Below are 24,404 nucleotides of genomic sequence, written 5' to 3' on the forward strand. Positions count from 1 at the left end.
TTTTTTTTTTTTTTTTGTTAATTGAAAATTTTTTCATACAACATGCTCTTTTAAAATTTTTTTTTAAATTGGTTCACTGTGTACCCCAATCCCACTCATCTCCTCCTTCATAGAATCCATCCTCCACCCTTGCTACCTCCAATTCAGCAGAGAAAAGAAATCTCACTGTGGAGGCTGTAGTGTGTCACAGTGTGTCTCACACTATACCCTTTTGGCCATACTTCTTTGCTTGCAAATGCTCATTGCAATGACTTTTTGGTATGGAAAGAGACCTCTGGCTTCTGCTACTCTACTGATCTTGGAATTTCACTGGATCTCCTCTTTGATATCCTGCTGTTGCCCTGTGTTATAGAGATCCTGTGGCTTTGGATCTGTAAGGCTGGTCCCCTTTATCCACTGCAGCAGTTCATTGATGGGGTGGGTGTTGGGATGGGTCAATGCAAAGTCTTTAAGGAATTTATTCATATAGTCTTCTAAGGTCCTTGCACATATTTGTAACTGCTGTTTTCAAGTTCCTGTCCTGTGCTAAGAGTGGCTTTGTATTTCCCAAGGATACTGTTGTAAGGCACTGGTGGGAGCATATTGCCTTGGCTTTTCATGGACTGTTTTTACAATGGTGTCTAGGCAGTAATGATTGAAATAATTCTAGGTGTTGCTCTCTGATCTTGTATATGTTCCTTTCCTTGGTTTCTGTTTTCTTAGGAAAGTGTGGTGGCTGTAACTTCCCTGGTACAGAGTGTGTTTACAGGTCAGTGAGTGTCATAGGGGAATAGAGCTGGGCTGATAGAATAGGCTTAGAAGGGCTGGGAAATAGCTAAGGGGATCCTCTTCATACCATGAGGCAGGGTCCCTAGGGAGTTGAGGTTGTGTTGGGAGCAAGGGGTTACTGCAGTGGGACAAAGCCTATATATATATGGAGTGATAGGGATTTAAGTGTTGTGTCTCTACCACGTTTTGGAGTCTCTAGTAAATGAAATTGAGGTTTGTAGAGGAGCCCCTGCAAGCTATAGGGATGCTGGTGTTAACAGGATTGATAGGAATGGAAGATAGGAAAGAGTGTAATCAGCGTCCCAGCCTGGAGTGGGACCTGGGGTCCTATATAGAAAGGTATCTGCTGCAAACACAAAGAGATGGGATGGGCTACAAGGGAGAATGGAGAGGGTCAGCAGAAGGGAGCAAAGCTTGTTCACACCAAAGGCCAGCTGGCTCCCCAGGGAACACAGTGGGGTTAGCACTCATTAGAGCTGATTCACTGTCTTAGTGGTCTTTACGACTTGAGCTACATTTCTGTATAGTCTGTCAAGAGGGGCAGTTTGCATACTGAATGTATAAGAAAGGACTCAGGAATATTTTCTCTTGAGTTTTATCTGCATTAAGGCATCCATGGACCACAGGCAACTACAGAGAAGGTGAGGATGTAGTTATCATAGGAACAAAATTAGAGTAAGGAATAGAGGAAGGATAATTACTCATGGTGTCTTCCCACCATTCTTATTATAATGGATGCTGCTCACACAGCTGGATCTGTAAAGGCCTGTCCTTAATCAGAATTAGGAGACTTGAAACTTGAACTCTCATTGCTGAACTTACATAGAAGCAAAGTAATATAATAATTAAAAAGTTTAAGCCCAAGTCTCTCACCTTTATGGTCTAAGGAAAATTATGTAATTTGTCTTAAGTAATAATTAGGATCAAATGCAGGGCTGTGGTGTTTGAGTTCAATGGATGCTAACTTACAATACTTTAAAATATGAATTTATTGCTGGGCTTGGTGGTACATGCCTTTAATCCCAGCACTCGGGAGGCAGAGGCAGGCGGATTTCTGAGTTCGAGGACAGCCAGGGCTATACAGAGAAACCCTGTCCTCAAAAAAAAAAAATGAATTTATCATATGGTAAAAATGCATGTGTGAAAGTCATAAGGTGAGGAGTTCAGCATGCCTATTTGGGTAAAGTACCCTTGGTCTTGTGTAAATAGTTTTGTTCAACAGAGAGTGAGTAAGCAAGCTTTGTGGTTCGGCAGTAAATGCCAGGGACAATCAGATTTCAAGATGAAAGAGTAGAGTGACTTTGGCTTACAGTTTTGTAGGTTTTAGTCTGTCACTTACTGGCTTATTTTCTTTGGACCAAAGACAGCTCCTCATGCGTGGAACACATGATGGAGCAAGTACTTGGCCTAATGGTTTGGACACAGAAGAAGGAGAAAAAGGAAGGATCTGGTATCTCACTTTCTGCTTCAAGGATAGCAGAAGATACCCTTACTTGGCCCCTTCACGTTGTCCCCACATTCCTGCTTCCTACAAAACAGTGCCAAGCTGAGTAAACTTTTAGCACATGTGACATTCCATGTCCACACTTTTGTAGGGATTATATATACACCTAACATTCATTTATATATATTTGCGTCACTCAAAGAGAAATGACTTACCTAGCTATTCATACTTGAACCTTTAACATGGCTTTTTTTTCCCTCAAAATAGTTTTTCCTCTAGGGATTTTTTCTTTTTTATCTTTTAACTTTCCAAATATATGTTTTTAGAAAGTCCATTATCTACATACTGTAATTGAGGTTCTATCTTCTCTTTATTAACTTTATAGATTCTTGGTAACCATCTTGTTTTCTCTGTTGCCTTCCCATAAAAGCTAGCTCACTCACACTTGAATCATATTTTTAGGGATAGAAGTGAAAATTATTCTGGTAAGAACCATAAATTTGGACATTAGCTTCGTTTTTCCTTCATTTATACTGGGTAGATTCTAATACTAAGTCTAATAATGGATACCCAAATATTTTATCACTGGTAATTTTGCTTCTGTTTGTATATAACATTTTTCTTCATTTATAGAACTCACATTTCCCACTTTTTCTCAGTGATAAACACAGTGTGTAAATCTAAAGCATTAACTGCCATGATGAGTTCACTGTACATCAAAGATAACACTTGGCTTTCAACATCCCTTAGTCTGTAGCACCTCAGTTTACGTTGTCTTTCTGTATAGAAGTCTAGAGCTCCTGGGTCACAATGACCAGGAGGACCACATTGAGTGGTCATCAAACAGCTTACAATAAATCCCCTTCAGGAAGGACAAACTAAGTATCTCAGTGAATCTTCCTCTGAGGAATAAGCTCACCGTCACTATATGAGGCCATGGGGTATTTATGAATTTTAATGATTTATTAAATACCATTTTTACATTTTAGGAGAGTTAGTAGTTGAGTGATTTTTTTCAGATCAACTCATCACTGCTTTAAGATTCAGTCACCTATGTGCAATGGATGTGTCTTTTGTTCCAATTGGCAGTATGTGGTATATATAATCTAGATAAGATTTTAAAAACTACTAGACCAAAAAAATAGTTAAAAATTTGTTTTTTCAACTCATGAAGGATTTAATACACAGTGTCTGGCTGTAATGTCCTTACTTTCTAAATTATAAGACTAGAAAAGTCAAGAAGTTTGGCTACTATTCCTAAGTCAAGCATGTGTCAGTGCCAAAAATGGTAAAACGGTGTCCTTTGGTTTTCTTGGTGCTTTATGGTTGTTTTGTAGTCACTTGTTCCCAAACATCAGGTTGACAGAGTGCTATACGGGCCATATTACTGACACGATTGAGCCTTATAAAAAAGATGAAGTTTTGAAATATCTCTACCACCTGTATTCATTAGAGCTCAACAAACAGTTATAAAGTAGATGATGCCTTTTAAAAACATGCATAGTCTAGTGCTGAACTTTTCCCCTATTGGGTTTTTAATTTTACTTTTTAAGATTTTGTTATATCTTAGGTTATTATAGACTTATCTTTGAGATTCACATTCTAAAATAAATGAATGCAGTTTCTAAAATAAAATATTCTATTTTATGAGTTTTCTTTGATATATTTTCTTCCATTAATTTTTTTTGGCCTCTCTTGGCTGGATAATCTTTACTCCACACAGTAGACACTGTGAATGCAAGTATCCTAGCTTGCTTCCCCATTGCTGACCAAAAACAGCAGCTCGGAGAGGAAAGGGCTTATTTGCCATACTCTGTAGGTTACAATCAGTCCATACCAGAAGGATGAGGGCATGCTCTCAGCAGAAACTGAGACCATGGAGGAGCATGGGCTTGCTCCCTTTGATTTGCACAGTTACCTTCTTATTCAACTCAGTAAGCATGGAAAGAATTTATACATATATGAGGTGCTACAAGATGGCTTAGAACAAGGCTAGCTATAGTTAAAGAAAATATGTGGGGCAGACAAATGTTTTTAGGTGATGCATTTTTTAACCTTTAGTAGAAAAGACCATAGTTCTCTAAAGTAACATCTATGACCTTATTTTTATATTTTAATTTGTTATCCGCAAACCTGATCTTTTAAACTTTTGATTGCCCATTAAATTTGTTATCAACAAAACAGAAGTAAAACAGTGTTACTGACATCTGTGCCCTGGAGCTAACTAACCCTGTGGCACTGCCCTCTGTACCCAAATCCAGCCCTGAGAGAGCTGGTCTCCCAGGAGTACAGACACACCTAAGATCACAGACTCACAGGGTCACAGGAGGGACAGGTTCCAGTCAGAGACAGCAAAACCAACTAACACCAGAGATAACCAGATGGCAAGAGGAAAGCACAAGAACCTAAGCAACAGAAACCAAGGCTACTTGACATCATCAGAACCCAGTTCTCCCACCATAGCAAGTCCTGGATACTCCAACACATAGAAAAAGCAAGATTCAGATTTAAAGTCACATCTCATGATGATGATAGAGAACTTTAAGAAGGACATAAATAACTCCCTTAAAGAAATAGAGAACACAGGTGAACAGCTAGAAGCCCTTAAAGACAAAACACAAAAAAATCCCTTAAAGAATTACAGGAAAACACAACCAAAGAGGTGAAAAAAATTGAACAAAGCCATCCAGGATCTAAAAAGTGAAATAGAAACAGTAAAGAAATCACAAAGGGAGAAAATCCTGGAGATAGAAAACCTAGGAAAGAGACCAGGAGTCATAGGTGAAAGCATCACCAACAGAATACAAGAGATGGAAGAGAGAATCTCAGGTACACAAGATACCTTAGAAAACATGGACACAACAATCAAAAAAAAAGTGCAAAATGCAAAAAGCTCCTAACCCAAAACATCCAGGAAATCCAGGACACAATGAGAAGACCAAACAATAGGATAATAGGTATAGAAGAGAGTGAAGATTCCCAACTTAAAGGGCTAGTAAATATCTTCAACAAAATTATAAAAGAAAACTAACTTCCCTATCCTAAACAAAGAGATTCCCATGAATATACAAGAAGCCTACAGAACTCCAAATAGACTTGACCAGAAAAGTAATTCTTTCCATCACACAATAGTCAAAACACCAAATGCTCTAAACAAACAAAAAATATTAACAGCAGTAAGGGAAAAAGGTCAAGTAACATATAAAGGGAGACCTATCAGAATTACACCAGAGACTCTAAAAGCCAGAAGATCCTGGGCAGATGTCATACAGACCCTAAGAGAACACAAATGCCAGCCCAGACTACTATACCCAGCAAAACTCTCAATTACCATAGATGGAGAAAACAAGATATTCCATGACAAAACCAAATTTACACAATATCTTTCCAAAAATCCTGCCCTTCAAAGGATAATAAATGGAAAACTCGAAGGGAAACTACATCCTAGAAAAAGCAAGAAACTAATCTTCTTTTAACAAACCCAAAAGAAGATGTCACACACACAGAATTCCACCTCTAACCACAAAAATGACAGGAAGTAACAATCACTTTTCCTTAATATCTCTAAACATCAATGGACTCAATTCGCCAATAGGAAGACATAGACTAGAAAACTGGATATGTAAACAGGACCCAGCATTTTGGTGCATACAGGAAATGTACCTTAGTAACAAAGACAGACACACCTTAGAGTAAAAGACTGGAAAAAATATCTTCCAGGCCAATGGTCCCAAGAAGCAAGCTGGAGTAGCCATTCTAATATTGCATAAAATTGACTTTCAACCAAAAGTTACCAAAAAAGATACGGAAAGACACTTCATACTGGTCAAAGGAAAAAAAAATCTACCAAGATGAACTTGTGAGCATCAGATACAAAGGTTCTCACATTCATAAACATTTGTTAAGCTCAAAGCACACAATGCACCACACACAATAATAGTAGGAGACTTCAGCACTCCACTCTCACCTGTGGACAGATCATGGAAACAGAAACTTAACAGAAACACCACAGTGAAACTAACAGAAGTTTTGCACCAAATAGATATAACAGATCTACAGAACATTTCATACTAAAACAAAAGAATATACCTTCGTCTCAGCTCCTCATGGTTCCTTCTCCAAAATTCACCATATAACCTCAACATATACAACAAGATTTAAGTATCCCATGCATCTTATTAGCCTAAGGCTGGTCTTCAGTAACAACAGAAACAACAGAAGCCTACATACACATGGATGCTGAACCATGCTCTACTTGGTCAAGGAAGAAATAACGAAATTAAAGGCTTTTTAGAATTTAATGAAAATGAAAACATATCATACCAAAACTTATGGGACACAATGAAAGCAAAGATAAGAGGAAAACTCATAGCTCTAATTTCCTCCAAAAAGAAACTGGAGAGAGCTTACACTAGCAGCTTGATAGCACACCTGAAAGCTCTAGAACAAAAAGAAGCAAATACACCCAAGAGGAGTAGATGGCAGGAAATAATCAAACTCAGGGCTGAAATCAACCAAATAGAAACAAAAAGAGCTATAGAAAGAATCAACAAAACCAGGAGCTGGTTCTTTGAGAAAATCAACAAGACAGATAAACCCTTAGCCTGACTAACCAGAGGGCACAGAGACAGTATCCAAATTAACAAAATCAGAAATGAAAAGGGAGATATAACAACAGAAACAGAGGAAATCCAAAAAAATAATCTGATCCTACTACAAAAGTCTATACTGAACAAAACTGGAAAATCTGGATGAAATTGACAATTTCCTAGACAGATACTAGGTGCCAAAGTTAAATTAGGATCAGATAAACCATCTGCACAGTCCCATAACCCCTAAAGAAACAGGAGCAATTAAAAGTCTCCTATCAAAAAAAGAGCCCAGGACAAGATGGTTTTAATGCAGAGTTCTATCAGACCTTCAAAGAAGACCTAATAGCAATACCCTTCAAACTATTCCACAAAACAGGAACTGAAGGAACACTACCCCATTCCTTCTCTGAAGCCACAATTACTCTCATACCTAAAACACACAAAGACCCAACAAAAAGGAGAACTTCAGACCAATTTCCCTTATGAACATCGATATAAAATGCTCAATAAAATTCTTGCAAGATGAATCCAAGAACACTTCAAAATGATCATCCATCAAGTAGGCTTCATCCCAAGGATGCAGGGATGTGTCAATATTTGTAAATCCATCAATGTAATCCACTATATAAACAAACTCATAAAAAAAACCCACATGATCATCTCATATGCTGAGAAAACATTTGACAAAACACCCATTCATGATAAAAGTCTTGGAAAGGTCAGGAATTCAAGGCGCATACTTAAACACAGTAAAAGCAATCTACAGCAAACCAGTAACCAACATTAAACTAAATGGAGAGAAACTTGAAGCAATCCTACTAAAATCAGGGACTAGACAAGGCTGCCCTCTCTCCATACCTATTCAATATAGTACTCGGAGTACTAGCCAGAGCAATTAGACAACAAAAGGAGATCAAGGGGATACAAATTGGAAACAAAGAAGTCAAAATATCACTAACTTCAGATGATATGATATTATACTTATGTGACCCCCAAAATTTCCACCAGAGAACTCCTAAACCTGATAAACAACTTCAGCAAAGTGGCTGGATATAAAATGAACTGAAATAAATCAGTAGTTTTCCTCTATTCAAACGATAAGCAGGCTGAGATAGAAATTAGAGAAATGACACCCTTCACAATAGTTACACAATAGCTATTTATAATATAAAATATCTTGGTTTGACTCTAACCAAGTTAGTAAAAGATCTGTTATGACAAGAACTTCCAGTCTCTGAAGAAAGAAATTGAAGAAGACCTCAGAGAATGGAAAGATCTCCCATGCTTGTGGATTGGTAAGATCAATATAGTAAATATGGCTATCTTGCCGAAAGCAATCTACAGATTCAATGCAATCCTGATTAAAATTCCAACTCAATTCTTCATAGAGTTATAGAAATTCTCAAATTCATTTGGAATAACAAAAAACCCAGGATAGTGAAAACTATTCTCAAAAATGAAAGAACTTCTGGTGGAATCAGCATCCCTCACCTCAAGCTGTATTACAGAGCAATCGTGATAATAACTGCATGGTATTGGTACAGTGACAGGCAGGTAGATCAATGGAATAGAATTTAAGACCCAGAAATGAACCCATACACCTATGGTCACTTGATCTTTGACAAAGGAGCTAAAACCATCCAGTGGAAAAAAGACAGCATTTTCAACAGATGGTGTTGGTTCAACTGGTGGTCAGCATGTAGAAGAATGCAAATTAATCCATTCTTATGTCCTTGTACAAAGCTCAAGTACATGTGGATCAATGACCTCCACATAAAAATAATGAAACTAATAGAAGAGAAAGTGGAGAAGAGCCCACATATGGGCACAGGGAAAAATTTCCTGAACGGAACACCAATGGCTTATGCTTAAAATCAATAATCGACAAATGGAACTTGATCAAATTGCATAGCTTCTATAAGGCAGAGGACCCTATACATAGGACAAAATGGCAACCAAGAGATTGGGGAAAGATTTTTATCAGTCCTACATCTGATAGAGGGCTAATATCCAATATATACAAAGAACTCAAGACGTTAGACTCCAGAGAACCAAATAATCCTATTAAAAAATGGAGTATGGAGCCAAACAAAGAATTCTCAAGCGAGGAATATGAGTGGCCGAGAAGTACTTTAAGAAATGTTCGACATCCTTAGTCCTTAGGGAAATGCAAATGAAAACAACCCTGAGATTCCACCTCACATCAGAATGACCAAGATAAAAAACTCAGTTGACAGCAGATGCTGGTGAGGATATGGAGAAAAAGAATACTCCTTCGTTTTTGGTGGGATTGCAATCTGGTACAACCACTCTGGAAATTTGCCTGGCAGTTCCTCAGAAAATTGGACATAGTACTACTAGCAGTACTACTCCTGGGCATATATCCAAACGATGGTTCAGCATATTACAAGGACACATGCCCCACTATGTTCATAGCAGCCTTATTTATAATAGTCAGAAGCTTGAAAATGTGGTACATTTACACAACAGAGTACTACTCAGATATTAAAAACAATGACTTCATGAAATGTGTTGGTAAATGGATGGAACTAGCAAATATCATCCTGAGTGAGGTAACCTAGTCACAAAACGAAAACATGTGGTATGCACTCACTGATAAGGCCAAAAGTTTGAAATACCCAAGATGCAATTCACAGACCATTTGAAGCTCAAGAAGAAGGAAGACCAAAGTGTGGATGCTTCAGTCCTTTTTAGAACGGGGAACAAAATACTCAGGGAGGAAGATGGTGGGAGGGACTTGGGAAGAAGAGAGGAATGACAGGATCAGGTATTGGATGAGACAGACATGGATGAAATATACAGAGGATCATGAATTTGAGCAGAGGTATGTAGCAATCGGGATAGGGAACTGAGGGTATCTACTAACAAGTCTCAGATGCCAGGAAAGCAAGAGGTTCCAGAACCTAATGGGTGAGATTAGCTGAAATTCCCAACAAAGGAAAGGGAGAACCTGTCTAGATGATATCTAGAGGCTAGGCAAGGCAATCTCTGGATGGCCTCTCCTTCAGTCTCTGCTCCACATTTTGTGTGGAGAAATTCTGCGATAAAATTTGGAGGATTGTTATGTTTAGGTATGGGCCTTGAATTCCTGATCTTTCCAAGACTTTTATCATGAAAGGGTGTTGGATTTTGTCAAATGCTTTCTCATTATCTAAGGAGATGATCCATGTGGTTTTTTTGTCTTTGAGTTTGTTTATATAGTGGATTACTTTGATGGATTTCCGTATATTAAACCATCCCTGCATCCCTGGGAAGAAGGCTACTTGTTCATGATGAATGATCGTTTTGATGTGTTCTTAGATTCAGTTTGCAAGAATTTCATTGAGTAGCTTTGCATTGATATTCATAAGGTAAATTGTTCTGAAGTTTTCTTCCTTTGTTGGGTTTTTATATGGTTTAGGTATCAGAGTAATTGTGGCTTCATAGAATAAATTGGGTAAAGTACCTTCTGTTTCTATTTTGTAAAATAGTTTGTGGAGAATTGGAATTAGGTCGTCTTTGAAGGTCTGATAGAACTCTGCACTAAACCCATCTGGTCCTGGTCTTTTTTTGGTTGGGAGACTATTAATGACCGCTTCTATTTCTTTTAAGGGATATGGGACTGTTTAGATTGTTAATCTGATCCTGATTTAACTTTGGTACCTGGTATCTGTCTAGAAAATTGTCCATTTCAACCAGGTTTTCCAGTTTGGTTGGGTATAGCCTTTTGTAGTAGGATCTGATGATGTTTTGGATTTCCTCAGGTTCTGTTGTTATGTCTCCCTTTTCATTTCTGATTTTGTTAATTTGTATACTGTCCCCCACCCTCTAGTTAGTCTGGCTAAGTGTTTATCTATCTTGTTGATTTCTTCAATGAACCAGCTCCTGGTTTGCTTGATTCTTTGTATAGTTCTTTTTGTTTCCACTTGGTTGATTTCAGCCCTGAGTTAGATTATTTCCTGCCATCTACTCCTCTTGGATGAATTTGATTACTTTTGTTCTAGAGCTTTTAGGTGTGGTGTGAAGCTGCTAGCATGTGCTCTCTCTAGTTTCTTTATGGCCGCACTCAGAGCTATGAGTTTTCCTCTTAGGACTACTTTCATTGTGTCCCATAAGTTTGGGTGTGTTTGGCTTCATTTTCATTAAATCATAAAAAGTCTTTAATTTCTTTCTTTATTTCTTCCTCGACCAAGTTATCATTGAGTAGAGTTTTGTTCAGCTTCCACATGAATGTTGGCTTTCTATTATTGATGTTGTTATTGACGATCAGCCTTAGTCCATGGTGATCTGATAGGATGCATGGGAAAATTTCAATATTTTTATATCTGTTGAGGCCTTGTTTTGTGACTGATTATATGGTCAATTTTGGAGAAGGTACCATGAGATGCTAACAAGGCATATCCTTTTGTTTTAGGATAAAATGTTCTGCAGATATCTGTTAAATCCATTTGTTTCATAACTTCTGTTAGTTTCACTGTGTCTCTGTTCAGTTTCTGTTTTCAGGATCTGTCCATTGATAAGAGTGGGTGTTAAAGTCTCCCACTATTATTGTGTGCTGTGCAATGTGTGCTTTGAGCTCTACAAAAGTTTAATGAATGTGGATGCCATTGCATTTGGAGCATAGATATTCAGAATTGAGAGTTTATCTTGGAAGATTTTACCTTTGATGAGTATGAAGCGCCCTTCCTTGTCTTTTTTGATAACTTTGGGTTGGAATTCAATTTTATTGGATATTAGAATGGCTACTCCTGCTTGTTTCTTGTGACAGTTTGTTTGGAAAATTGATTTTCCTTTTACTCTGTCTTTGTCCCTGTGATGGGTTTCCTGTATGTAGCAAAATGTTTGGTCCTGTGTATGTAGCTAGTCTCTTAGTCCATGTCTTTTTATTGGGGAATTGAGTCCATTGATATTAAGCAATATTAAGGAAAAGTAATTGTTACTTTGTGTAATTTTTGTTGTTAGAGCTGGTATTCTGTTCTGCTGGTTTGTTGAAGAATTACTTTCTTGCTTTTTCTAAGGTGTCATTTCCCTCCTCGTGTTGGAGTTTTCCCTTTATTATCCTTTGAAGGGCTGGATTCGTGGAAAGATATAGTATGAATTTGGTTTTGTCATGGAATACTTTGGTTTCTCCATCTATGGTAATTGAGAGTTTTGCTGGGTATTGTAGCCTGGGTTGGCATTTGCGTTCCTTTTTGGTCTGTTTAACATCTGTCCAGGATCTTCTGCCTTTCATAGTCTCTGCTGAGAAGACTGGTATAATTCTAATAGGTCTGCCTTTATATGTTACTTGAACTGTTCCTTACTGCTTTTAATATTCTGTTTTTAGTGTATTTGTTCTTCTTAGTATTATGCGTTGGGAGGAATTTCTTTTCTGGTTCAGTCTATTTGGAGTTCTATAGGCTTCTTGTATGTTCAAGGGCATCTTTTTCTTTAGGTGAGGGAAGTTTTCTTCTATAATTTTGTTGAAGATATTTACCGGTCCTTTAAGTTGAAAATCTTCATCTATGCCTATTATCCTTATGTTTGGTCTTCTCATTGTGTCCTGGATTTCCTGGATCTTTTGAGTTAGTATCTTTTTGCATTTTGTATCTTCTTTGATTGTTGTGTCCATGTTTTCTATGGAATCTTCTGCATCTGAGATTCTCTGTTCCATCTCTTGTATTCTGTTGCTGATGCTTGCATCTATGGTTCCAGATTTCTTTCCTAGGATTTCTGTCTCCAGAGTTGTCTCCCTTTGTGATTTCTTTACTGTTTCTACTTCCATTTTTATGTCCTAGGTGGTTTTGTTCAATTCTTTCACCTGTTGGGTAGTGTTTTCCTGTAATTCTTTGAGTAATTTTTGTGTTTCCTCTTTTAGTGCTTCTAGCTGTTTACCTATGTTCTCCTGTATTTCTTTAAGGGAGTTATTTATGTCCTTCTCAAAGTCCTCCATCATCATATTGAGAAGTGACTTTAGATCCATTGCTTTTCTGGTATGATGGTGTATCCAGGACTTACTATGGTGGGAGAGTTTGGTTTTGATGATGCCAAGCAACCTTGGTTTCTGTTGCTTCTGTTCTTATGCTTGCCTCCTGCCATCTGATTATTTCAAGTGCTTGCTGCCCTCAATATATCTGATTGGAGCCTCTCCTTCCTATAATCACATTCTGGGTGTTTCAGAATTCTTGGCAGTCAAGCTTCCTCTGAGACCCTGAGATCCTGGTGTGACCAAACTCCTTGTATCCTGGTATCCTGAAATCCTAAGACCCTGGGCATTTTATAGCTCTTGGAAATAGTATCTCCTGTGGGGTCCATCAGGATGTCTGGCGCATTCGAATCCAAGGTATACCAGCACTGATCAGAAGGAACCCGAGCTGCTGGTCAGGCACTGCTCCGGTGTCCTTGCTCCTGCTGTCACAGGCCCATTGCAATTGGTTTGGAACAGATGTTGTATTCTACTCTCCAGTGATCCTAAGATCCTGGGGCTGCTAGGGCACCTGTGGCATGGAGAGACCTCTGGGGACTGTGGGACTGTCCTCCGAGTTCGTGCCCAAGGTGTCCTGGAACTGGTGTCGACCAGAAGGCACCTGAGCCCCTGGTCAGGCAGGTTTTCTATGTCCCTGCTGCTGGCATAGGCCCGTTGTGATTGTTTTGGAACAGATGTTGTGTTCCACTCACCAGTGATCTTAAGATCCTGGGCATGCTAGGGCACCTGTTGAGTGCCAAGTCCCCTGGTGACGGTGGGACTGTCTGCTGGGTTCATGCCCATGGAGGCTTGGTGTGGTTATCTTCTTGAAGATAGTCCTGCTGTATTGATGCTCTTCGTTACCAGGACTACTGTGTTTCTTTCTTGTTGATGAGAGAAAGAACCAGAAAGACTAAAGGACATATCAAAGGTGAAAGGTTCCTGTGCCCTCACACAGATTATAGCTTGATATTTTATTCATCCTTACAAGGGCAGTGTGTCTGTCCTGCCGTGAAAGCTGTGCTCTAACCATTTGAGATAGTGTTTTCCTTTGACGTGGTAGACTTGGCAAGGTGGAATAATATAATGTGATGGACTTTGATCGCATGCGGCCTGTGCACACCTGCTGCTGTGTCCTTAACTCCTCTTTCCTATTCAGGGTTAACTTGATAGCTGCAAAGATGGCCAGGGCCTTTATTTTTAAGTATAATTTTTGAATTATTTACAGGAATGAATTGGGATGATTCGTTTCAAAATTATTAACCTATTTTCGTTATTGAAGAAGGAAAAATGGAGATTTCGAGAAAATCTTGTTTGAGTAATGCAATGTTCTGGTTAGGGAGGCGGCCTGTGAGCTGCCTGAGATCGCCTTGCAAAAAAGGAAGAGAATTTTTATTATTAATCACAGAAGGACATCACTTATACTTCTCTTTTTCATGGGAAAGTTGGCTGAAGCTTTAGTTCAGCTAATTGTCAGTCACGTGAATAGCCAATCATAAGAACAAAGGTTTCCAACAACTTATCCATAAGGGTTGGATTCTCAGGACCAGACCAAAAAACCCATCTTGTTTTATAATTACTTTTTTCTTTTAGGAGAATGCTTAACAGTTCAGAAAAATGTTTAGGTAAAATATAGTTTTGGCATTAAGGGATCTGTCTGACCTTAAATCTTTCAAAGAAATAATACATGTTCTTAAGAAGAAAGGGTTTGCATAAAGAGTTATGTGCCTAATGTTTGTTGAACTTTGATTTTTTTTGTCCTCTCATATTAATGATTTTCTTAATGTTCCATAATTACTTTTCAGTGTATTTTGGGATCTCTACTGTGCAGCTCCAGAGAGACGGGAAACCTGTGAACACTCGAGCGAAGCAAAAGCCTTCCATGATTATGTAAGAGAACATGCACTTGTTAACAACGTGTTTCATACTAGGCTTGGTTTTCTAACCACTGCACGTCAAAAACATATTGGGCCTTTTCACTTTTTTCTGTGGTACTTAAGAGCTATGCCTGTATACCTTAAAAAAATGGATGGCTCATAATTAAAGTAGCAGTAGGAAAAGATGTTTGATATTTGCTGAAACTTAGCGTATAGAGTGGGAGTAAGTCCCAACATGAAAGGTACTTACCGTTAGGCATATGTGACTTGGAAAATCACAGAGTCATACACTCAGATCTATTCAGTTGTGTAATCACTGTCTGTCTGAATTCACTTGCTTTTTTTGGAGGAGGGGTGGGGAGAATTACTAGAGATCAGCCCCAGGACCTCACACATGGTTGACAGATGCGCTACTACTGAATTATATTCTCAGCACCTGAAGTTTCAAATGTGTATAAATGTATCAGTATTTCTTTATATTAAAAAATATCTTAAGCTCCATGTAAATAATATACTCTTGCACAGAAATAAAAAAAAGTGAATTAAAAATAAAGAATACTTTCACCACGTCTATAGAATTCAGTTCCTCAAATAAAACTTATTTGAATTAAAGAAAATATGAAAGAAGAGACCTAAAAATTCTAAGCAAAATAAAAATGTGATTTATTAAAAAAGATTCTTAAAGGCAGTAGATGCCTCTTTGCTTAAGTATGCCTTATAAAATACATTTTTTACTTTACAAATCAGATTATATTGAGGTAAATTTCTTCACGATAATGTTACATGTAAGACAGTCCTGTGAGGGGTCTCCTTGTATAGCTGACCAGAGAAGAAATATAGATTGAATCTGGGATGGAGGAAATTCTGCCTTTCTCTTCTGAAAATAGTCACGTCTGGAGCCTAAAGAAATATCCGGTGACACGTACTTAACCAGAGAGATACATGTCTTGGTGGCAGAGGGACGCATCATTCTGCAGAAAAATCTTTAAAAGTGAAGCTAGGCCTCAAAAGAAAAACATATTTTGTTCTTCTAAAGGGAAAAATGAGTTTAAAACCAAGAGACTTGTCTAGAAAACTCATAAGCCCTAAGTTGTGGCAGAAAGTTGTGCAGGGGTGAGAAGTTAGGTTCCTGGGTAGGTGGCAGGGCCTGTGCCTTGATGCATGGCTTGCTGTGATCACATTATCTGATACCAGTTGTATTTATCAGCTCCTGGGACAAGGAGAACACAGGAAAAGGGAGAGACAGGCAGATATTTAGGTCTCCAAACAGTGGTAACCAGAGCAGTGTTGTTTTGTTCTACACATGTGCAATGAGAGAAAGTCAAACAGTGTCTCAGCCATGGGCATTCCAAGGCATCTACCTGGGCAGAGCTGGATTCTTCATCTCTCTTGTCCTTCACGGAGAGACATGTGTAGAGACTGGTACTACCATTAAGTTGTAAACATGCCTACTAATTTTTCAAATTGGAATGCACTAGAGAGCACTCTATCATTATAGAAGTTTTAATATCTCCATGTACAGCTTAAGAAACTAATTGGGGCCAGAGAGGTTGGTCAGTCACTGAGAGGAATTGCTGGTCTCTCAGATGCCAGCTCCTGAGTGTGGCTCCTAGCACCTTCTCTTTAAATTAATTATTAATTAATTAATATTGTGGTATGTTATAATTGCTTCAGGGTATATGATACTCCCTGACAGCTGTAAACACATGGCATGCATATGTGCGGACACACATGCACACACAAATAAATCTTTAAAACAAGAAGTTAATTCCTTACTGTGGTAAGAGCCACCCTACTGTTCACATTGAGGCTTTCTGGGGAACACTGAGCTCATTCGACCCTGATTTTACAGACATAGGTAGATAAAGCGAGCACCTCACACATGTCCTCACAACTGCTTCCAGTCTGCTTCATTCACCAGGACTTCCTGAGTGCTGGTGTGACAATTGCTGTGTTCTTAGAAACTCATTTATTCTCTGTAACTTACTTATAGAAACACTCATGACTATTTCCCGATTCTTGAATAGTACAGTTTCTGAAATAGATCTGTATAACTCATGCATGCAAGGGGTTTGAAAGATGTGGGAGAAGATGGGGGAGGTGGAAGCAGAACAACCTCTCACTTCTCTGTGTCACAGGTTTAGAGCCTAGTGTGCAGTCATTTCCATCTGAGGGCAAATGTTTCCTGATGGTTTTCATGGTAGTTCCCAAGGAAGCATTCTGAATTACATTTTTTTCAATGGCTAAATTCTTTAGACTAAACAAATTTTGATTCAAATAAAATAACTCTATTTTTAAAAAATGAAATGGTAAAAGCTTAAAGTAAATAATGAGTATAGCCCCCTAACTAAAATGTTAATTATCTTTTTATATTTGGGTCATCACTTTGGGTTTTGTTTACATAATTTGTATGATTTACATATCTGTAGTGACTATTAATTTTCTATTAAGGAGATTTCTTTAAAATTATTTTCACTTTTTTGTATGTTTTCACTTCTCTGATTAGGGGTCTTAGCTAGGGTTACTCTCATAAACTCCTGGGAGTTTCCATTGTCCTAGATTTCCATCATCCCAGAGATGTATGCCCACCCCACCCCCAATTCCAGTTTTCTTTCCCTCCATCCTCCCCATACTTGATCTCTTCTGTTTCCCTCCCCTCCCCACCCAGGTCCCTTTCTCTGTTCACCCCCAATGTGTGTTTTATTTCCCCTTCTCAATGAGATCAAGCAACCTCCCATCAACCTTCCTTGTTACTTAGTTTCTTTGGGTCTGTAGATTGTAGCTTGATTATTCCTTACAGCTAATATCCATTTATGAGTACATACCATGTTTGTCTTTCTAGGTCTGGGCTACCTCACTCAGGATGATCTTTTCTAGCTCCATCCAATTTCCTGAAAATTTCGTGATGTCTTTGTTTTTAATAGCTGAGTAGTATTCCATTGTATAACTGAACCACATCTTCTCTATCCATTCTTCAGTGGAGGGACATCTGGGTTGTTTCCAGTTTCTGACTTTTTTTGGTGGTTTTTCGAGACAGGGTTTCTCTGTGTAGCCCTGGCTGTCCTGGAACTCGCTCTGTAGACCAGGCTGGCCTGGAACTCAGAAATCCGCCTGCCTCTGCCTCCTGAGTGCTGGGATTAAAGGCGTGCGCCACCACGCCCGGCTCAGTTTCTGACTATTGTGAATAAACCTGCTATGAATATAATTGAGCAAGTGTCCTTGTTGTATAGTGGAGTATCTTTTATGTATGTGCCTAGGAGTGATTGTTATAAAAGGGTCTTGAGGTAGAGCTATTCCCAATTTTCTGAAAAACTGTCAAGTTTATTTCCAAAATAGTTGTAAAAGTTTGCACTCAGACCAGAAGTGGAGGGATATCCCCTTGTTCCAACCCCTCATCAGCATGAGCTGTCTATCACGCAAGTTTTTGACCTTAGCCATTCTGACATATAACATGTCAGTATAACATGGAATCTCAGAGTCATTGTGATTTGCATTTTCCTAATAACTAAGGACATTGAACATTTCTTTAAGTGCTTTTTGGTCATTAGAGATTTCTCTGTTGAGAATTCTGTTTAGCTCCATACCCCACTTTAAATTGCCTTATTTGGCTTGTTGGTATTTCATTTCTTGAGTTTTTTTTAATAAATTAATGTAAGCATGTTTATTAGTAAAAAATAATTATACAGAAAATATAAGCTATGTAAGTATTAAAAATGACTGCAAATTATGATTCTAAAATATTCTCATTTGGAAATTATTCTTTATTACATAATTGCAAAAATTAAAATATAGAACAAATTTTATTTTTTACTATATATATTTTATAAGCTCAACTTTTTATTAGCAGTGTTTATCATATACCAATACACTTATCCTTTTCTCTGTCTACCAATCAAACAATCTTCTTTATGGTGTTTTCCATTTCTTGAGTTCTTAATATATTTTAGATATTAGACTTCTGGAAGATATAGGGTTGGTGAATCTCTTTTCCTAATCTGTAGGCTGCCATTTTGTCCTTTTACAGTGTCCTTTGCCTCACAGAAGCTTTTCAGCTCCATGAGGTACCATTAATTCATTGTTGGTCTTAGAACCTGAGCTATTGGTGTTATGTTCAGGAAGTTGTCTCCTGTGCCAATGCATTCAAGGCTATCACCCCATTTTTTCTTCTCTCAGGTTTAGTGTATCTGGTTTTATGTTGAGGTATTTGAACCATCTGGACTTGGGTATTGTGCAGGGTGATAAATATGGATCTATTTTCACTCTTCTACCTGCTGACATCCAGTTAGACCAGCACCCTGTCTTGAAGATGATGCTTAGTGAATTTTGTGCCTTTTCATACTAAATCCTCGTTACCCAGGCAGCACCTAGATTGTCCTGTGTAAAGAGATGCACCCAGATGGAGCATCTGTTGGCCTTGCAGTCACTTTCAGAGTAAAGGTGATTGTAAACCTTCTTAGATGCCTGCATGCTTGGGTCCCAATCTTTAAATGAATTCCTGGTCAAGGATGATATCTTTTCAAAATCAAGTTCTATTAACTAGTCATTAGCTTCTTAGGTTCCAGTGGGTCACAGTAAACATTTCCTTTTACGAAACAAAACAGAGGCTTTGGATGTAGTTCATTGATAAAAAAACATTTGCCTAATATCTAGGGGTACATTTTCTTATCTCCAGCATACTTTCTCATCTCTCTCTCCAGGCTGTCCTCAAATTCACAAAGATCTTCCTGCCTCTGCATCTAGAATGTTGAGATTAAAGCCACACATCACCATGTTGGGTAGAATGGATGTTTAATTAGGAAAAGATTGGCAGTCATGGAGAAGGACACAGTGTGTTTTGTTTTGGAATGGACATGAAATTTTGTGAACAAAGGACAGATTTTGGAAGATTGATATATATTTTTGACAGTTATTTCAAATTATGATACTTTTCTGTGGATGTGATTTTTTTTTTTAAGGGAAGCATTCAAGTAATTCTATCATATTGAATGAATGCTAATTTTATTTCCAAAACTCTCATATTTTTAAAGTTATTGATTTTTTTCTTTTATTTATTTATTTACACTCCAGATTTTATTTTCCTGTCACCTTTGGTCCACCCTCTGACTGTTCTGCATCCCATACCTCCTCCCCAGCCACCTGTCTACACAAGATGTCCCCACCCAACCAGACCTCTAAACTCCCTGGGTCTTCCAGTCTGTTGAGGGTTAGGTGCATCTTCTCTGACTGATCCCAGACCCAGCAGTCCTCTGCCGTATATGTGTTGGGGGCCTCATATCAGCTGGTGAACGATGCCTGGTTGGTGGTCCAGTGTCTGAGAGATCTCGGGGGTGGGTCCAGGTTAGTTGAGACTGCTGTTCGTCCTACAGGATGGCTATTCTCCTCAGCTTGTTCCAGCCTTTCCCTAATTCAACCACAGGGGTCAGCATCTTCTGTCCATTGGTTGGATGCAATCATCTGCATCTGACTCTTTCAGCTGCTTGTTGGATCTTCTGGAGTGCCATCATAATAGGTCCCATTTTGTGAGTGCTCCACAGCCTCAGTAATAGTGTCAGGCCTTGGGACCTACTCTTGAGCTGGATTTCACTATGGTCCTGTTGCTGGACCTCCTATTACTCAGGCTCCTCTTCATTTCCATTCCTGCAGTTCTTTCAGACAGGAACAATTATGGATCAGAATTTTGACTGTGGAATGGCAACCTCCTCCCTCACTTGATGCTCTGTCTTCCTGCTGGAGGTAGGTTCTATAAGTTCCCTCTCCCTACTGTCTGGCATTTCATCTAAGGTCCCTCTCTTTGAGTCCTGAGAGTCTCTTACCTCCAGGTCTCTGGTGCATTCTGGAGGGTCCCCTTAACTTCCTACCTCCCAAGGTTGCCTGTTTCCATTCTTTCTGCTGGCCTTCAGGGCCTCAGTCCTCCTTACCTAATACCAGATCAGATTCCTCTCTTCTGCCCCCCCCTCCCCCGGGCCCTCTCTTCCTCCCAACTTGTGATTGCTTTCTTCTCCCTCCCAAGTGGGTCTGAAGCATCCTCATTTGGGCCCTTCAGCTTGTTGACCTTTTTGAGTTCTGTGGACTATATCTTGGGTATTCTGTACTTTTTTTCCCAGCTAATAACTACTTATTAGTGAGTACATACCATGCATGTCCTTTTGGGTCTGAGATACCTCACTCAGGATGATATTTTCTAGTTCCATCCATTTGCCTACAAAACTCAGGATGTCCTCGTTTTTAATAGCTGAGTAGTACTCCATTGTGTAAATGAACCACGTTTTCTGTATCGATTGTTCTGTTGTGGGACGTCTGGGTTGTTTCCAGCTTCTGGCTATCACAAACAAGGCTGCTATGAACATAGTGGAGCATGTGCCCCTGTGGCATGGTGGGGCATCTTTTGGGTATATTCCCAAGAGTGGTCTAACTGGGTCTTCAGGTAGATCTATTTCCAATTTTCTGAGGAACCTCTAGATTGATTTCCAGAGTGGTGGTTCCAGTTTGCAATCCCACCAGCAATGGAGGAGTGTTCCTCTTTTTTCACATCCTCTCCAACATGTGTTGTCACCTTAGGTTTTGATTTTAGCCATTCTGATTGGTATAAGTTGGAATCTCAGGGTCATTTTGATTTGGTTTAACTGGCTGTCTGTATGTAGAAAAATAAAAATAGACCCATATTTGTCACCTTGCCCAAAGCTCAAGTCCAAGTGAATTAAGGCCCTCAACATAAAACCTGATCCACTGAATCTAATAGAAGAGAAAGTGGGAAAGAGCCTTGAACTCATTGGCACAGGGGAAATGTCCTAAACAGAACTCCAATGGCTCATGCTATAAGATCAAGAATTGATAAATGAGATCTCATGAAACTGGAAAGCTTCTATAAGGCAAAGGACATAGTTAATAAGACAGATTAGCAGCCTACAGATTGGGAAAAAATACTTCACTAACTCCACATCCGATAGAAGCTAACCGCCAAAATAACCAAACAACCCAATCAAAAAATGGGATATAAAACTAAACTGAAGATTCACAACAGAGGAATCTCTAATGAATGAGAAGCACCTTAAGAAATGTTCAAAGTCCTTAGTGATCAGAGCAATGCAAATCAAAACGACCCTGAGAAGATTGATATTTTTAAGCAACCTTCATATGTTGATAGACTCTGTAGCAGTTGCAAAAAATATAACACTTCAAAAATTTCCCTCATGATAACATCTCAAAAAATATAATAATCATACTGGAATGTCAACTTTAATATAGTCTACTGTTTTATTGGGATGTGCATGCTTTTACATGTATTCCAGAATGTGTGTTTAAGCTGATGTGACTTTTATTATAGCTTATATTTGCAAATCTACCTAGCAGTCCAGATACAGAGCAAGTATGCTTCCTGTGTCTTTTTTGTTTTTGTTTTTGTTTTTAATTTTATGTCTATATCTGCCTCTTTAATCTGTTGTTCTTTTCTCTTAGGGTTTCTTTTCTCTTTTCATTTATTTATTTATTTATTCACTTTATATCTCAATCTACACTAGAGGTGTATTATGATTAACTTTTCCAAATTCAGGGTTTATCTGTTAATAAAATACACAATTATTATATTAGTAAAGAATGCTTTAAGCTTAGTTTTCTGATGTTTTTGTTTGTTTATTTTTTTCAGTCTGCCCAGTGGTAGATTTCCATGTGAGTGCTTAACTTGCATGTTCTCAGGTGCTCAGTTGGGAGTGCAGTGCCCTTCATTTTCCTGTTAAGTGCATGATTGTTTTTATTCTCTGTTGTTCAGAATATTTAGTTAAAATAACTATGGAAGTTGTAAGGGAAGCATTTCTTAAAGAAAGATGGCTTTCCTGGCTGCTCTAATATTTACTCATTTTGCTATTTTGTTGCTACAGTAAGAAAAATAAGGAAAACAACTTGTAAGGAATTTAGTATTTTTTCCTTTAGGTAGTTTGTATTTCAAAACTTTTAATTACCAAATTATTTCTGGCTTGTATCGTTTCCTGTTTTTCTTATGTATGAAGCTGTTCCTTATAACTCTTTCTGATAATTCTGAATTATTTAACACAATGCCAGAGTCATTATGGAAGATTGGTGTGAATCTTATTTTGTAACTAAAGTATGAGTAAGATAGAACACACAGTTAATGTCATGGGCCATAAGTGCACACGCACATGATACATATTTGTAGCCATGAAATATCTGAGAGGCAGTGTTGTAACTGTTTCATCTAGCATTTACTCTACACATCTTGTGTTCATTTTTTTTAACACTCAAGTTTTGCCATTTCAATTTTTAAAAAAATTTTGCTTTTGTTTTTCATTAATGAAAAGTATATCTATTGATGTTGCAGTACTGTAGTAGGTACTAAGGAGGTAGCATGGAAACAACCTCAGCCCACAGAGATTCCTTTGATAGGGAGACAAGTCAACTGGTGAGCACGGCAGCACCTACTCTTGGCAATGAGTGAGAACTGAGGGAACATTTGGAGGTGGAGTTTTAAACCAAGTCTGCACATGGAAAGGAAAGCTGCCCAGAGGAGCTTAGCAGTTGAGAATTTGTGACGTTTCCTAAGTGTAGAACACTGGCAGTCATGTCCTTCTCTGCATCTCCCCACTCTCTGTAATGCTCAGGGAGAGGTGACCACACAGTGCACGCACATGTGTAGATTACTGCAGAAAGGTTATAGGTGTCTTGCTTGATTTCAGAAGGAAGCTTCTGGGATGAGCTGGGTAGTTGCAAACTTGACATAGAAAGGCCACCCCTACATCCAGATACAACTCCCCTTCTCCTATCCTCAGAAAAGAGCAGGATACACAGAGCTATCAGCTCAATACAGCATAAAATATACAATACTAGGTACATATTATTATATCAAAGCTGGACAGGGCAACCCAGTAGGAAGCAAAAGGTTCCAAAGTCAGGCAAAGGAGTCAGAGACAGCACCTGTTCCCAATGCTAGGAGTCTCACAGGGAACACAGGTATAGCTACACAATCATAGATACATACAGAGAACCTAGGCCAGACACATGCAGGGTCCCTGATCTCTGTGAGCCCACTAGAGTCCCCATTACTTGATTCTATGGGCTGTGTTCCTGTCCCTCTGACTTTTCCAATCCTTCCTCACTATCCTCCACAGAACTCCCCAAACTCTACCTAACACTTGGCTGTGGGACTTTGCATGTGTTCCTATCAGCTGCTGGATGACATCTCTCTGGTCTCTCTGATGCTAGGCTCCAGTTCCAGAACATCCTGTAAACGTGACAAACTAACTAGGTTGGGGGTTTTGTGGCTGGGATTGTGTTGCAGTCCCCAAGTTGAGGCCTTGCGTGGTTATAGAGGATGACCATGTCCCTATTACTAGGAGTCTTTGCTAGTGTTTTCTCTCAGATTTCATGGAGTCTCCATTGCACTGGGTTTCACCTCACTCATTAAGTGTTCCCCAGTTGCAGTTGTTTCTCTCAGTATTCTCTCCCTCCATCCCCAATTACCGGATCCCTCCTTTATTCTATTTCCCCTTTCCGAGGAGATCCTTAAGTGCCTCTTTTTTTTTTCTTTTAAAATATTTTTTATTAGGTATTTTCCTCATTTACATTTCCAATGCTATCCCAAAAGTCCCCCATGCCCCCCCCCCACTCCCCTACCCACCACTCTCACTTTTTGGCCCTGGCATTCCCCTATACTGAGGCATATAAAGTTTGCATGACCAATGGGCCTCTCTTTCCACTGATGGCCGACTAGGCCATCTTCTGATACATATGCAGCTAGAAACACGAGCTCCAGGGGGTACTGGTTAGTT

General features: G+C 38.8%; 1 protein-coding gene across 10 annotated transcripts in view; it reads left to right on the forward strand.

Moving 5' to 3' along the window:
• Ssbp2 (single stranded DNA binding protein 2) overlaps positions 1–24,404 on the forward strand; it is a 240,715-nt gene that overhangs the window by 89,967 nt on the left and 126,344 nt on the right. For all 10 annotated transcript variants that reach the window (XM_029468157.1, XM_029468161.1, XM_029468156.1 and 7 more), the window contains one exon: positions 14,554–14,638. In XM_029468157.1, the coding sequence (XP_029324017.1) occupies positions 14,554–14,638 (85 nt within the window). The remainder of the gene's footprint in view (positions 1–14,553; positions 14,639–24,404) is intronic.

The sequence above is a fragment of the Mus caroli genome, chromosome 13, assembly GCF_900094665.2.
Source record: "Mus caroli chromosome 13, CAROLI_EIJ_v1.1, whole genome shotgun sequence".
NCBI classification, from domain to species: domain Eukaryota; kingdom Metazoa; phylum Chordata; class Mammalia; order Rodentia; family Muridae; genus Mus; species Mus caroli.